Source organism: Vicugna pacos, chromosome 6 (genome assembly GCF_048564905.1).
Source record: "Vicugna pacos chromosome 6, VicPac4, whole genome shotgun sequence".
NCBI classification, from domain to species: domain Eukaryota; kingdom Metazoa; phylum Chordata; class Mammalia; order Artiodactyla; family Camelidae; genus Vicugna; species Vicugna pacos.
Window position 1 is genome coordinate 86,319,045 of NC_132992.1, and position 16,136 is coordinate 86,335,180.

The window sequence follows — 16,136 nt, forward strand, 5'->3', positions numbered from 1 at the left end:
CTTGACAAGGGCAAGCCCCCGTGGCTAGACACCTCCAAGTCTGTGCTCGGCCACTGCTCTCCAACAATCCAGCCATCCTGGACTCCCCTCGGACCCTCTGGGCAGTGCGCGGGATCGAGTTCTCAGCTCCTCCCTCTGCCTGCCTTCTTCCACCTTTGGTCCACGGCAAACAGTCCCAAGATCTAAAGGGGCAGCTCAACCCCAGGGTGGTCCCCTTGCCCTCCTTCCCCAGGAAGGCCTGCCAGCCAGTCTCCTGCCTGTCCACTTTACATGCCTAACTCAGATCCTTGTCCTTGCTTCCCTCAAATTCCAAGGGATTCACTTCAGGCTTTCCAAGGCCTGGGCCACGCACTTTCCCACGGGACTGGGAGAAAAGCACTGGCCACCAATGCCCTCTCAGTTTCTCTTCCTCCCTCTCCGTTTCCTTTCCTCTCCAATCTCAACTCCCTAATTCATTCCTCTACTTCTTTCAAAACAGGTTTTACATCTTCCTGGCATACTGGTCCAGCAGAGGTTAGATGGTGAAGATTCTTGGCACGTAATTGTACCACTTCCTTGTCTTTGAACTTCAGTTGAAATAGCAATGAACATTCAGCGAGTGCCAAGACAGTTCTGCATTTAACATTGATATGTGGTGAAAGAAGAAAAGCATGCATGGGAGGAATCAACCCTAAATTCTGGAGGGTGAATACCTGTGGGGAAGGAGGCAGAGAAAGGAGGGAAATTAGAAGGGATTCTCAGGCTGTGTAAATTGTATCTGTAATGTTTGAAGTCCTGAGCTGAGTGGTATGCGAATAAGTGTTTGTTTTATTTTTATCTCTAGCTTTTGGGATGCCTGAAAATATTTCATGTTATGTACGGCCGTGGTGGTCTATGGCTCTTTCAACAATTTGCTGTGACGGCAGCAGAGAAATTAAATGGCGTGTGGTAAGATCTTTGGGTCAAGAAGTGATTAGGAAATTGACCTTTGTAATAACTAAATCTGCTCCTTGGGGAAAAGGTAGAACAATAGGTATGGTTTCATTTTCCTGCGAAAAGGAGAGCTATCTCATTTGCTGCCTGCATCACGTGAGGCTGTGCTTCAGGAAGGGTGGAGCTGCTCTAAATACCCTGCATCAGATCTTCCCAGAACACATCCAAACTCCAGACCACGGAGTCTGTTCCTCGATTCTCTGGGTAAGACAGGGAGGGGTGGGCAAGGGCTTCTTCTTCCTGTGGCCCCCGCGCTCGGGTAAGTGGTGGGCTCAGCGAGTGGAGGGGAGACCTGCGGGGAGCCACTCGAAGAATTGTCTCATATTTCTCACCGGGATGGCTGCAGTCAGAGAAGCTGGGTCTCAGGAGGAAAGGGGCTTCAGCCCCAACCTGTCCCTGAGCTCTGGGTCTCTGGGATGACTAGCCTAGTCCATGCCCAGTTACCCTCAAGCCTCGAGGCTCGGTGGGGTGGAGACAGGCAGGGGGAGAGACGAGTGTTAGGAGGAACCAAGTCAGAGCCCTTCCAAGCCCACGCTTTGGAAGCCCGGGAACCTGGATCAGGTTGCGCTTTGCCCCGCAAACCCTTGTCACCTTGGGCGAATCCCTTACCCTTTCTGCGCCGGTGTTTCCCCCTCACAACATGGGGACAGTAGTCTCATCCTTCCAGTTGTGTTAGTGAGGAGATGGCGTACAATCCAGAACAACCTGGCTATGGTATATGCCTGAAAACCATAATTGGTTCTGACTTCCTAATTCTAGTACCTTTCCAATTGCTCCAGGGAGACTTTTGGGAGTTCTGGAAATATTTAAGGATCTGGCGTTTGGGGAGGAAGGAAGCAGCTCATCTGGGGAAATAAAATCTCCTGCAATTCCCGCCTTCTCCTCATACAGGTCCTCCTGTAACACCAACACCCACCTGCGACGCTTTCCGGGCCTGCTGCCCCCACCAACTCAGAGCATCCTCTTTATCCCCTGGAGCCCCTTGGGACTTTTAGGGCGGTGGGTGTGACCCCAGTTCTGGTGTCCCATCGCACCATCAAAGCTCCACCCTTTTGGCAGGTTTGGTGCTCCTCCATTTTGGAGCCATGGAATTTTCCCAGGCATTCATCTTGGCCTCTAATGTGGCTTCCAAGATACTGTCGGCAGGGAGTCTGGCCACAGTGGGTGGGGCAGCCTCTGGTGGTATCCTGGCAGGACTCCCTTCAGTGGGTGAGTATTCCTGGGGGAGCCGGTAAGGGGCAAGTCTGGGGCCAGGGAAGGCATAGCACAGGGTTCGGCCCAAGGACCCACGGGAGGGCAGGGCGGCGTCACCTGCAGCCTCCCTCCCTCACCTGTCCTTCCCCTGGGTGTCTACTCTGCCTTCCTCTCTGAGAAGGGCCAGAGGGAGGAAGGACCGTGGCCAGGGGTCCAGGGGGTCTGGGCCCCCTTCCCTGTCCTGCTTAGATGGAGGGAGGGACCCTGCTGGTAAACCCCACACTCTGGCTCACATTTCCCCTGGATTCACCACCAGAATTCACCTGCTTTAGGTTTTTGCCTACACGTCTAACCAGCCTTTTGCAAGTTTGTCCTGACGGATCTGAATGTTGATTTGAACACAATTCTTGAATTCAGGCCCATTTTGTTCATTAGTTCTTGCAGGCCACCTCTCTGCTTGTATTTATTTATTCTCGCTGTTCATCTTCCCTTTTGCCTGTGATTTCCCCCCCTCTCTCAACCTTTCTATTACATTCAACATGTAACTGTTTTTCATATATGTTCTTGCAAAATGGGTGTTGTTTGTCTGTTTGCACGTGTTTTAATTTACACACAGAAGAGTGTGTTACAGATCTCATGGTCTTGCTTTTTTTCCACCCTGAGAACTATGTTTTTGAGATCCATCAGGGTGGCTAGGTGAGCCTCTAATCTTTGCTTCTAATCTCTGCAAAGTGTTCCCAGGTGCATCTGCCACTATTAACCTTTCTCTCCTGTGGGGCGAACACTGAGGCTCCTCCAACCTCTGGCAACACAAACAGTGCAGCATGGAATCGGGGAATGGTGCCTCTGACCGCTGCCTGACCTCTGACCTCTGACTCCTGGGCACTCATCCCCTCTTCTTTCTCAGGGCTCCCCGTGTCTGCCAACGCTGCCCTGGCTGGGGCCACATCAGCCCTGGGATCCTTGATGGCAACACTGAATGGCTCCTACCTGCTAGGAGCCCCTGCTGCGGCCCTGGCTTCCCCACTAGGAGGTAACCGGCCCTGGATGATAGACACCCCTCCTCGGACCCTCACCCAGTGCAAAGGAGTGTGACAAGAAAGTTAAAGCCTTGGCCACGACAAGAAAGTTAGAGCCTTGGCCACGGCCGGCAGTTCTTCCTCATTGTCAGAAATAGGAGGACTCCTCAGCTGATGATAAGCAATTCATAACGTGAAAATACTCAGAACAACTAGATTTTCTTAAACCCTGTGACGCCCCCATCACTATGCCTACCGCTCGACATTTATCAATTTGTTTAATTCTCTTAACAGCCCCAGAGGAAGATGATATTGTCCCTTATTTACACATGAGGGAACTGCTGTCCAAGGGCCCAGGGCTGGAAGGTGGGAGGGGCCGTTACTCCGGAGCCTGGGGACAGGAAGTAGAATGGAAATTCAGGGCCCTGGGCCTGGGGGGGAGGCCTCAGGGCAGGGCAGGTTCTGAACAGCCCAGAAGGGCCAGGCCACCTGCCCCGAGGATGACAGCTGGAGGAACCCAGCAGGCAGGCCACCAGACAAAGAGCACCCTCCCTCCCTGGACCACTTGTATGTCGGGGCCCAGATATGCCCAGCTCCCAGCTGGCCTGGCATCACTTCTCCTCCCAAACAATGATGCTGAGACTCGAATACCCTCTAACCAGACTCTTGACTCCTGAGTCTCTGGCCCCATGCCCCAACCAGGTGGCCCCTCTGATCACTTAGGGTTTGCCTTTCACACTGCTACCTCTTTATTTCCTTCACCATCACCCTAAAGCTCTCTTCTTGGAGAGCTGGCTGAGCTCACCCCTGTATATCTTGCTATCTTTAGAACTCGGGTCCCCACTAGCCCCAAAGACAGCAGTCCTGGCTCCTATGGCTGCAGCAGACCGAGACCTCCCTGTCTGCCCTCCAGGGACTCACAGTGGTGGAGAGCTAGCCCAGGCACCCCTAACGCTGCTCCAGAACTGAGAGTGGCTCCAGCCACATGGGAGCAAGGATGGTTCTGACTGGGAAGATCTGGGGCAGCTTTCTGGAGAGGGGGGCAACGGGTGGTCGGGCCCTGAAGAGTCAGGAGTGTCCACCTCATGCAAGCACTGTTCTCAAGCAGCAGTCAAGCATTCAGAAGTGCTTGCCCCGATTTCGGCCAGGTTGTGCAAAATGAAAGACATCTCTCTACATGAGGACTAACTGCTCTCTAAAGAGCCCTCTCTGGGTGATACAAGGTCATATGGTGCCCTGACCCTACTGCAGATGAACTAACGCCCTGGCTCGGAGAGCATGACGCTCACTTCCTTCGCCTCTCCTTGCCCCAATCAAACCACCCTGCCCTGCATGACTTTGCTGAGTAGCCCAAATTCACGGAGCATCCGTGCTGCAGCCTCACGCCTCCCTTCTCACATTTGTCAGGCTTTGTTTGGTTTGTTTTGACCAAACCTGGCTTGGAAGGCAGAGAGAAAGAAAAAGATAACTTCTGGTCTCCCCACGAACAACCCCCATCCAACCCATCAGCAGACAGATTTTGAAAAACAAAACAAAAGTCCTATCCAAGGGTTGCATGTTCTGGAACAAGGACCTCAAACCTTGATAACTCTAGATAACTCTACGCCAAAGCGTGCAGATCCACACAGGACGGGGCATTTGACTCCCCAGCAGCCCTTGCCAAGCTCAGGGCTGTGGGATCCACATTCTCAGGAGATCCCACTTCTCTGGGTGAAGCAGGCAGGGGTCCTCTGTTCCTGTGTCTCCCAACCTTGAGCAGCCGCCTCCCCATAGGTGAGCTGTAGACTTGGGGGGTGGAGGGACGGCCAGTGTGGATTTTCCACTCACAGAAAATTCTTTTGGTTTCCAGCCAAGGCTGCTGTAGCTGCAGTAGGAGGAGGTGAGTCTCTGCTGGGAAAGGCTCAAGTGCTCGTGTGTCCCCTAGACCCTGGGATTTGGGTAGCAACTAGCCTTGTACAGGCCCAAGCATGCCGCAGGCCTCCTGTATATGGGAGGGGAGGAGGTGCTAGAAGAGGAAACTGAGTGTCTTGGAAACTCACATGGTGGCAGCCCCAGCAGGGGACCAATCTCTTTGAAGGGCCTCCACTTTGTGACCCTGGGCATGGCTTTGAACTACTCTGAATTCAGCTTTCCTTGTGAAAAACGAGCCAGTGTCACCCATGCAGGGTTAGCCACGCAGGTTATTCTAGGACAAGACAGGCACAGAGTTTGAACACCAGAGATGCATTAAGGAGAAGCCATTGGCTCAGTGACTCTGGCTTCTGATTACTCTGTGGTGATGCCATGGCGGCCCAGAGTTCAGATTCAAGCAGAGCTCGGAATGTGCGCCTTGCTTATGCTAGGCCCTAGGAAAGATCTGCTTGTGTTAAAGATTCCCTTAGGGAAGATAAGAAGCTTGCAGCCTCCCCTGCCCCCAGCCCACACCCCACACCCCACCTCCTGCCGTCCATGCTTGGAGTCTCTCCCAGGTTCAGACTTCACTGCCTTTTCCAGACTCCCTGAAGCCCCCCAAGCTTGACCTTGTGTATGTGTGTGTGTGTGTGTGTGTGTATGTGTTTAGGGGTGGTGGTGGGGTTTGTCTTCTCCTTGACCCAGATCCTCTCCCCCTACAGCCCTGGCCGTGGGCGCTGTGCCGGTGGTGCTGGGTGCCGTGGGCTTCACCGGGGCAGGAATCACTGCCTCCTCCTTAGCGGCCAAGATGATGTCAGTGGCCGCCATCGCCAACGGGGGCGGAGTTGCCTCTGGAAGCCTGGTGGCAACTCTGCAGTCTGTGGGTAAGTGTCGGTGGGTAAGTATCACTGGCAGGGCTTGCTGTTGGGGGTGAGGGAGAAGGACAAGGGCCTCAGAGCATCCAGCCCAGATCTTAGCCCTGGTGAGCCCCAGTCTGCCTGTTCCTTTGTCTCACCCTCCATGGTTTCCTTCTCTCTCTGGGTTCTTCTGAGGGGGATGGAGGAGGGTAGGGAGGGGCTCTGGCCTGGCACGTGCTGGGTTTAGGCTGACTCTGCCCAAGGCCATCTTTCTGGGTTAACTTGGGTGTCTCTGTCCCACCCGGGGTTCAGCCTTCTTCCCTGCGGAGGGAGGCAGCTCCCAGCTCTGTTTCACCACCAGGGTCATGCCTTCTCAGCAGCTGCCTGCGGCAGCCCTCCCACAACAGAGATCCTGGGGGTTTGAGGAACCGGAGGAGGTTCAGGTGGGATGGATCTCTGGGCCTGAGGCCCTCCGGAGGGGCCCTGGAGTTCTGTCCTGCAAGCTGTCCAGCCTGCCCAACCCACTCTACTCACCCTCTGCTTCTGCCCCATGTGCAGCTGGACTCTCCCTGTCGTCCAAAATCCTTGTGGGCTCTGCTGGGTCTGCCCTTCTGCCCCTCATAGTGGGCTTGAAATAGCTCCTGCCACTCCCTCTGCAGAGATGAGGACTGGGTGGGACCCTGCCTGCCAGCCTGATGCAGCGTGGGAACGGTTTTGGGGTGGGGGAGACATGATGACAAATGCTGCATCCCCAGAGGAAAATAAGAAATAAAACTGAGTTGTTGTAACCATCCAGATCCCTTCCTTCTTGCCTGCCTAAAGTTGGGGTGGGGGAAGGCTCACTCCTCTAGAGCCACATGGTGCTGAGGTGCAGTGAGCTAGAAGTGAGCTAAAGGTGAAGACTGGAGGCTGTCCCTGCCCAGCTTCCAACACTGTATGTGACCCAGGGCCGGTCACCTCGGCTCTGGGCCTGCATCTGTCCCTCTCTATATAGGGAAGGGACGTCAGTGACCTCTGTGGTCCCAGCCAGGGTGGGTGTTTGGCTCAATTCTTGGTCAGAAATGGAGAGGGGAGGGAGCACCCTGCTTGGTGCCTCATTTGCACTTACCCCTCACCCCCATATCCAATGGCTATTTCCTGAGTGGTTGGCTGAGACTTAGAAAGCAAGGGCCCCAGGATGTCACTGCTTCCTTCCAAAGTCAAAGTCCAGTGCCCCAGCCTTTCCCCTCCAACAGCTAGAGGGAAAATCTAGTTTGCTGGGGGCTCTGTCCTTTCTGCTCCAGGGCCCTGGTCCCTAAATGTCCTTTTTCCCACAGAACAAGGTTTTACAGAAACTTCTCATCCCAGAGCATCAGGAAATTTGCTTATGCGCTGATTCGCTCCTTTTCACAAACCCTTTGGGCACGTGCTGTGGGTCAGGCACTGGGCTGGGTGCTAGGGAACATGGTCTTTCCTAGACAGCACTCATGGTCTGCTGGGTGGATGGGCCAACAGGCAGACAGCCACTGAAGCTGCCAGAGGCCAGTCCAGAGGGAATGCACGTAGCAGCAGCGTCTTAGTCCGGTCATGCTGCGGTAACAAAAATACCACAAACTGGGTGGGTTCTAAGCAACAGAAATTTGTTGATTATTATTATTTTTTTTAGCTAAGTAAATGTAGATTTGTTTAGAGAGATACATACTGTATAGAGTCCAGAAATTTATTTCTCACTGTTCTGGAGGCTGGGAAGTCAAAGATCAGCAGATTTAGGATCCTAGGTGGCTGCGTTTTCACTGTGTGCTCACATGACGCAAAGGTCAAGAGCGCTTTCTGTGACCTCTTTTATAAGCTCACTAATCCCATTCATGAGGGCTACACGCTCATGCTCTAAGCACCTCCCCAAATCCTCATCTCCTAATACCATCACCTTGGGGGTTAGTATTTTAATTTATGAATTTTAGGGGGACACAAACATTCAGACCCTGGCAGGTGTATTGGAGAAGGGGAGATGGATTCTATCCTGAGGGTTTTGGAGAAACACTGGAGGGTTTTCAACACGACCAGGACCCCATCGCCGACCCTGCACCCTGTGTACTCTGTCCTAGGTGCTGTCAGCAGCCTGCCAGGATCTTGGTTTCTAACAAGAACCAAACTTGGGGGTCTGGTTCTATGGACATTTAAAAAGTTAACCCATCCGTGTCCTCAAGTGGCCCCTAGTGGGGTCAGTGCAGTGAAGTGCTGTTGTATCAGCCATAGGAATAAATTCCTTAAGGTATTAATTAACTCAACACTTGATCCTTTCCCCCCCCCATTTCTTTGATGTCTCAGAGAATCTAAGAAAAGCTGCGAACCCCCTCCCCACAAAATGCACACATTCCCAAAATAATGTCTCTGACTTCAGTTTCATTAGAGACTCTGACGGCCCTCCTTGGAGCTAAATGGAAAAGCCCCTGCCTTAGCTATAAACTTGAGTCTCCCACCAGAAGGGTGTGGGGTCTGACCTAGATCTGGAAGGCTGGTCGGGCTGGCCTCCCTCCCTGCTGAGGCCCAGCAGACAGCCCTGGGGGCCACCCCAGAGCACACACTGTTCTAGACTCTGTGTCCTGACCGCATTCCCCGCCTCACTCACGAAGGTGACGCCTCCCAGTTCTCAGAAGGCCTGTTTCTCCTCTGACATTGAGTCCGAAGCCCCCACTTCTGGGTTCCACACCTCTGGTGCTCAGGTTTGGCCTCTGGAATAGGCAGAATTCTAAGCACGGAGCCCAGTGACCCTCAGATTTGTCCACCCCCCAACCCCGAGCCTTTGGGTATAGTAGATCCTATGAATGTGAGCTATCACAATTATGCTACGTTATATGACAAAAGGGACACTGTGCCAGTGGGTCTAATCCAATCACATGAGGCCTTTAAAAGCAGAGAGTGTCCTCTGTTAATCACAGAAAAGAAAGTCAGAGATTTGAAACAAGAGGGGAATTTGAAGAGTCTTACCACAGACTTCAAAGCGAGAGCCCCATTTGACTGAAACATTGATTTTTGCCTCATGTGACCTTAAACAGAGAACTCCATCAAGCCCAGCTGGGCTTCCGACCGACAACCATGAAATAATAAATGCATGTTATTTTAAGTCGCTAAATTTGTAGCAATTTATTACAGACGACTGGAAACTGATACAGCCTTGGTAGCACCCTCCCTCCCCCAGGCTGAGGTTATTCACTCAGGAGCTGCCTTGAACATACTCTGGCCGCCCCAGGATTCCTGGAACTCCTGGGTTCAGCTGGCCCCCACTCTGCCCTGTGGATCCAGGGGTCCCTCCTGGCTCTGAGGAGCCCCTGTGTCATACCCAGTGCTCACCATGTTCCTGTACAATGTGCTGCAGGGCAGGGCACAGGAGGCAAATTGTCACTGTGGGATCTGGGGTGGCTTCTTGTCATCATCAGAATGGCAGAGACTGCTAGCAGTCACCTGATGCCCACACTTTCCTTCTGGCTCATATGAAGAGAGCCTGGATTTTTGGTGCATTCCCTATGAAGGATTGCATTCCCAGTCCTTGGTGTGCTTATGGGACTGGGTTCTGGCCAGTGAGAGGTGAGCAGGAATAAAGTATGCAGTTCTCTGGGTGTGCAGGGCCCCTTCCCGTGGGCTCTGCTGCAGGCAGGGGACTGACTGTCTTCCACCCTGCAGATGACAGCATCACTTTAAGGAAGGCAGAGCAACGAGACTGCAGGAGCCTGGGCCTCCTGAGCAGAGAGCCACCACCTTGGCTGAGACTCCTATACACTCAGTAACAGAGAAAGAAACCTCTCTTGTTTAAGCCAAGAGGGCTTCTTTTACAACAAGCAAATATACATTCTCACGAGCATAGGGGAATCTTGATCGCAACAACAGAAGAATCAGTCCAAGAATGAGAGTTGCCTTTACCTGTTCCTTCTCAAAATATCACTGAAATAACAGCAAAGGACTAAAGAAAGCCTTAAAACCACATCAGCAAAGAGACAGGGTTGATAGGTGCCCAGAACGCTGGCGGCCAGATTTTAACACCTGAAACAGAGGGAGGAAGTTTCTTCTAGGGAATCTTACCAACCTGAGAAAAGAAATGCTCACATTCTGATGCCTGAGGACGGGCAAGCCTGTTGAAAGATTCAGCCAGAACACACCCGGTCCCCAAGTTGACAAGAGCCATTCTAGTGGCAGAGCCTGCCATGGGACACCTATGAAGGCTCATACGTGAAAGGGAAGCGGACGTAGCCCCTCTCCCTGCACCGTGTCTCTGGCCCTCTCCCTCCTTTTGCCCCCAGCCCTGGAGCACTCCCCCTCTGACAGAAGTACCGCTTCATCACTGCCTCACCCGCCCCTAAGAGACTCGAGGGACCCAAGGGGGCCACATGGCCGTTCTGAGCCTGTGGAAAACGGAGGTGGGGGGAGCGGAGCAGGCCCAGGAGGGATGCGGACGGAGGTGTCAGGACTTCCGTGGCACCTGGACCAGGGGAGGGAGGAAAGGGCTTCTGTTTCCTAGGAGCCCCATCCTCTGTCCTCTTGAGTCCCCAAAAGCAACTTCTGGGACACCTTTGGGGCACCCTAAATACCCACAGAGCAATTCTAAAAGTGCTGGGATGAGAATATCAAAGCAAATCACATTGTATATTCACTCTGTTAGTGACACTGCTCATGACTCGTCACATAAAACCCACACACTGTTCCAAGAAAGGTGATGCAGTTGCCCCTGTTTTATAGACGTGTTGAAAAAGCGTATAAGAAATGATCCACAGTCCCTAACTCTGGCTGCTACTAAAGCTGGACATCTTTCCAGAGGCTGAGAATGGTCAGCTCTGTGGGTTTTATTTCTAGGAGATCTGGAGCCTTCACTTGGCTCAGCTGCCTCCTCAAGCACTCGGCCTGTATTCAGGGAGATGATAAAGTTATTTTCATAATGTATCAAACAATCTCAGACTAATGAAGAGATCTAAGGTAGGGGGTAGAGTAGTTGAACAATTACAACCATTTTCCAGCCAGCCCCTGCCAGACTCTTATCTCTTATGTAACAAGGATTGGCCAGCAGAAAAGGAAACGGAGAAGGAAAATTTTTTCAAACAGGCTTTTCCCGACAAACTGCCTTTGGCATGTGGCTTTGTGCAGGGGAGGCCAGCTGGGGACCAGCCCCAAAGCTGAGCTGTGTTCTCTGCTGGGATTCTGACAGATCTGAGTCTACTGGGGGTCCTGACCAGGTGGGTCACCGTGAGACAGACTGTGGAGCCTTCGGGAACAATCTGACAGTGCTGTGGCTGTGTGCGGCTCTGCCCCATGGGCTCCTGTGTGGGGCCTGAGAAGAGGGCAGGAAGCTGTCTTAGGCTAAGACCCTAAGACGAGGGTTTGAGTGCAAGTAGTTTATTTGGGAGGTGACCCTGGGGAGCACCAACAGGGGAGTGGGGAGTGACAGGGAAAGACAGGTGGCTGAGAAAGGGCCCATTAAGTGAGTGAGTTTGTACTGGGGGCAAATGAGGCTGAATCCTGCTGGAGGCCTCCGAGCTGACAACTTGGGGGGTTTATCCTCCAGCTAAAATCCATCATCACTGGCTAAGGGCTATTCTGGAAGGACCAGCACCAGCCAGCTTTGGAGGTGGGGCCTGGCAGTGGAAGCAGTGAGCAGGTCCTGGAAGAATCAGTGCTGGGGGGATACAGGCCAGGCTCCCACGGTGTCTGTTGCACAAGCTCAGGAGGGACACAGGTGAACGAGGTGAACAGTATCTATGCCAGGACCTGTATGTGGCAGGTCGAGTTTATCAGTTCAGCTGGCTTTGGATTTTGTTGTTGCTATGGCAGAGGTCAGTGATCCACTAGCTTAAAAATCAGTGTTGAAATCAGATTTTTCTCAGCATCTGCTCCATCCTCAGCTTTAGACTTCCATTTGGTATGTGCATCTTGGAGAGGGTCCCTGCACATCTGTTCCATCCGCATGTAGACACCTGTTGCTTATCACTTGCTAGCCTGGCAGCAGGGGCTATCGGGTTCTCTGGTCCCATCAAGCCTCAGTCTGGGCAGGTGCTGAGAGCCTGGACCTGGGGGTGGGACTTTCTCAGTAGTGCCCTCCCAACCCCGCTGCCCCAGTGGTGGGCGGGTCCTTACTGTCTGAGCCCAGGAAAGTTTAACACCCTAACCTAGGGGTAGAGGTTATTTTTTCTCTTTTTCTTGCCATTGGATCTTGTATATACAATGATCTTCACCTGTGCTTTGCGGGCTACAGTGTTTACTGCCCTTCCCCCAGGAGCAGAAGGCTTTTGTTCTCTGGGCGAGACGAAAAGGTGAGGGGGCTGCAGCTCTCCTCCAGTCTTGCCTCAGTGAGGGACATTTTCTCTGGATTTCCTACTGTCCCCAGTCTTTCTTGGGAGCACCTCGTCGCTTCTTCGAGAACCTGTAGGTTGGCCTGAAGCATCCATCCTTGTGCCTGTAGCTCCCCGGGGTTCTCTGTGCTCAGGCTAGCCCATCCTCACCCTTGAGCGATCAGTTAAGGCTTTTAGCTGAACTTGCACCTGCCTGCACTGGCCCCACTGCCGCACTGTGCTCTGCCCCCGGTGGCTTAGTGCTGTCCTTTGAGGCACCTGACTTCCCTGAGAGTTCAGGCCATCTGGTGGCCCTGCCACTTCAGCTGTCTTAGTGGTCCAAGGAAAGTGATGCTCTTGTAGGTTTTCTAGGTTTTCCTTGCTATCAGGAGAGAGAAACGCCCTCTCCAGCTTCCTACATGCTAAGTAACCCTTTCTGCATGATGGGTCAGTGAGTGGCCTACAGAATACAGTGCCTGGAGGCCTCCTCAAGACTATTTTTTGGGGTGTAAGCAGAAGTTTTAGAACTTACATTTCATCCTTTAAAAAGACTCTGGAGAATAAGACCTCTCTGGAAGGAAGTGAGACCCCACTCTGCAGGTGAATGCAGTCTTACGGGACACCCAGAGTGTTTATTGCCAGGGTAGGAGCTGGTGAATGTCAGTTCCCTTTTGATTTTCCAGGCACAGCATAGTGACCATTCCTGACTCTGTCTCCTCTCTGGTGCCCAAGGCCCCATGGTAACATCTGGCATAGTAGACTGTCCTGGTGGTTTGCTTGTCAGCCTCCCCACAGCACTTTGAGCATCTTTGCTAACCTCTGGATGTCCACTGCCCGCTAATGAGGAAGGGCAAAGGGCTCTGGGGTTAGAGTCGATATGCATCCTGGCCACCCCTCACCTCTGCCCCTCTAGGGACCTCTGTCAACCCCACCATTGCGTGAGGGGTAAACTGAGACCCACCGATGGCCCACGAATGGCCCTGGGTTATACAGCCCATCCCTTATGAGACAAGAACCAACTAAAGCCTCCTGCCAAGCGATTCTGTGCTTGATCAGCCCGCCAGCTCCCTCTGCCCCTCTGTGATAAGGCACATTGGGAGAATGGGGAGAACTTGAAACTTCCAACTCCCAACCCTGGGGACTGCAAGGAGCAAAGAAAAGGCGTTATACCCGCAGATCTTTATTTCTCATGCTTCTCTGACCTAACTGGGGATTTTGGAGGTTCAACTTGGGGTACATTTTCTCCTGGCTGCTCCCCTGAAGCCCTGGGTCCAGCTGGGGGAGAACCAGGGGTTGCCTTTTTTGTGCCTCCAAGCAAAGCCCCAAAAGCTGATCCAACGGAGCCCAGGAGGATGTTGGACGATGTGGAGAGTCCAGCTGCCCCTGCGGGAGAGGTGAAGGGTGAACAGGGAAGGGTGCAGCAGCCTCTGGCTGGGGCCCCACAGGAGGTCTGAGGCTTAGGGATCCCACCTGGATGCCTCCACTAGGTCCTGAAACTCCCAGGGCTCTGCTTTGAACAGAGGAAGCTGGACGTGGCTGAGAGAGAGAAGAGGTGGGTAAAGAAGGAAGGGGAGAAGTAGAGACTGAAGGAGAGTCAGCCACAGACCTCAAGAGCTACAGGTCCCACTGAGGCCCAGAGAGGGGAGGGGGCCTGCCTAGCCCACCCAGCTGTCAGATTTGGGTAGGGCTGGACCTAGAGCCGGACTATCACATACCCTGGACTACCTCCTTGCCCTCTTTCCCAGAAACCCCTCACCCCTCCACTCCTGCCCCGAACCTCACTCAGGATTTAGAAAGAGGACAGTGAGGGAGAGACAAAGGACCAGGGACGCTGAGGACAACGAAGCTGGAGGAAGAGAACAGGCCCTCCCTCAGGCTTAGCCTCTGGGCTGTATCTTGTGCTAGTCTGACCCTCCTCCCCTTCTCCTGCCCGGACACTTACCCACGGACTGGAGAGTCGCCACCAGGCTGCCGGCAGCAACTCCGCCCCCATTGGCGATGGCGGCCGCAGACATCATCTTGGCCGCTATGGAAGAGGCGGCGATTCCTGCCCCGGTGAAGCCCAAGGCACCCAGCACCACCGGCACAGCCCCCACGGCCAGGGCTGCAGGGGGAGAGGAGATGAGTCGGGGGTGTGGGCTCAGGGGAATGGATCCCTTTAGGAATTCCTTGACAGTGGCTGGGGACTGTCTGCTCTGAGCACAAGGGGCAGCAGCTTGGCGAGGGGTCCCGTGGAAGCAGCTAGAGGCAGTAGGTTAGAGGAGGCCCAGGCATAGCCCTGGTTGGGTCTCTAACTTGCTGTGTGACAACTGGGAAGTCGCTACCCCTCTCTGAGCTTCAGATGTGTGTATGTGTGTGTAAATGTGGGGGTGAAATGAACCACTGCTGTTTTAGGAAGCAAATCCCCTTTAAAATGAAATCTTCTCTGCGTGCTCATTACATATATGGACTAGAGGAGCAGCTAGGTCAGGGATCGAAGTGACTTTTTCCGAGGGAGTACTGCTCTCTGTCCCTAGGATTCACCCAGGCGGCTCCAGGTGGGGCGAGGTACGGGGTGGTGGGACAGCGCTCACAACCCCGGCAGCGCCACCTCTTTGAGGTCTCCCTCCCATCCCGGGACCAGGGCCAGGTGAAGGCCTGGCGATGCGGGGGATCCAGGTAAGTCACCTCCTCCGATTGCAGCACCAGCGGCCCGTTCTTGAAGGAGAGAGAGAGAGAGAGAGAGAGAGAGAGAGAGAGAGAGAGAGAGAGAGAGAGAGAGAGAGAGAGAGAGAGAGAGGCGGAGAGAGAGAGAGTTAGTCGGTTCAGAGAGTGAGGGAGAGAAGGGAGTCCTGTGGCCCTTCGTGGGCTGGAGTCTGGGGGGCCCTCCCCCTGCCCAGGTCGTCAGCTTGATGGGGTAGCAAGACTCACTTATCATGGTGAGGCCCTTCTCGCCGCAGCTCCGCTCAGGCAATGACGCTACGCGAGGTGATGTTATTTCCGGGAGAACCAATGGGGATGCGGCCCGCCCCTCGCAGTGTCTCTGCGCTCCGAAACGTAGGGACCGCGTACTGCCCGCCTGCCCACCCGCACCGCTCCCCACGCACTAGCCCTCCGGCCATCCCCGTCTAGTCTGTCTCCCCGTCAGCCCCTCCCCTGCTGGCCAGCCCGCTGGTTGGTCCCCGGGTGGGTGGGGATGAACTACACATAGTTCAATGTATCAGCCCCCTTTTTAAAGGTTTAAATTCTTCCTAATTTTTGCTGTATAAGTTATCCTGCATGAAGTGCTTAGTGCACAAGTGTTTTCTGATAATATAGTCCTAGAGAAGGAATTGCTGCGTCGAAAAACTGTACATTTCTTATGGCACTTGATATTTTATTGTTAGGTTGTGTTCCAAAAATATTCTATCAGTTTACACCCTCCCCAAAAGAATATGAGAGGATCTATTTTTCTCTGCTCCTAACCAACAATTAGCTTTGTCATTAAAAACAACAACAACAAAAAAACCCCTCAAAATCTTTGCTAATGAAAGGTGAAAAATGATGACATTTTAACTCACATTTCTTTCTTTTTTTTTTTTTTTACGGCTAATCAAGCTAAACTTTATTTATTTACTTCTTTGTTAATGAAGGTACTGGAGTTTGAATCCAGGACCTCATGCCTGCGAAGCACATGCTCTACCTGTCAGTGATAACCACCCCCCCCATTATTTTTAAGCTACTTAGACTTTTGCAGTCTTATTTTGTATGTTATCTTCTTGTATTCTTGGATCTTTTTCTCATTTGCTTACTTTTTTCCTTAAAAGATATATAGGAATATTACATATTAACTATCTTAATCCTTTCTCATAGATGTTGCGAAGTTTTGTTTCCAGTTCATCACTCTTTGTTTTGGGAGGGGGCATTTTTTCCAACACAGAAAAATTTTTACT

General features: G+C 52.9%; 2 protein-coding genes across 2 annotated transcripts; one reads left to right on the forward strand and one right to left on the reverse strand.

Moving 5' to 3' along the window:
* The first annotated feature begins 1,080 nt into the window (after positions 1 to 1,080).
* LOC102533344 (interferon alpha-inducible protein 27-like protein 2) lies at positions 1,081 to 6,717 on the forward strand. The gene is made up of 6 exons (XM_072963641.1): positions 1,081 to 1,176; positions 2,032 to 2,181; positions 3,074 to 3,199; positions 5,035 to 5,064; positions 5,798 to 5,965; positions 6,491 to 6,717. Exons 2-6 carry the CDS (start codon positions 2,058 to 2,060, stop codon positions 6,568 to 6,570), a joined length of 528 nt encoding a protein of 175 aa, XP_072819742.1. The 5' UTR covers positions 1,081 to 1,176; positions 2,032 to 2,057; the 3' UTR covers positions 6,571 to 6,717.
* Positions 6,718 to 13,387: 6,670 nt separating this feature from the next.
* LOC102525699 (interferon alpha-inducible protein 27-like protein 2) lies at positions 13,388 to 15,237 on the reverse strand. The gene is made up of 4 exons (XM_006208228.4): positions 15,136 to 15,237; positions 14,893 to 14,922; positions 14,168 to 14,329; positions 13,388 to 13,608 (listed from the first exon to the last, which is right to left on the reverse strand). The coding sequence occupies exons 1-4, from the start codon at positions 15,140 to 15,142 to the stop codon at positions 13,406 to 13,408; spliced, it is 402 nt and encodes a 133-aa protein (XP_006208290.3). The 5' UTR covers positions 15,143 to 15,237; the 3' UTR covers positions 13,388 to 13,405.
* Between the last annotated feature and the right edge of the window lie 899 nt (positions 15,238 to 16,136).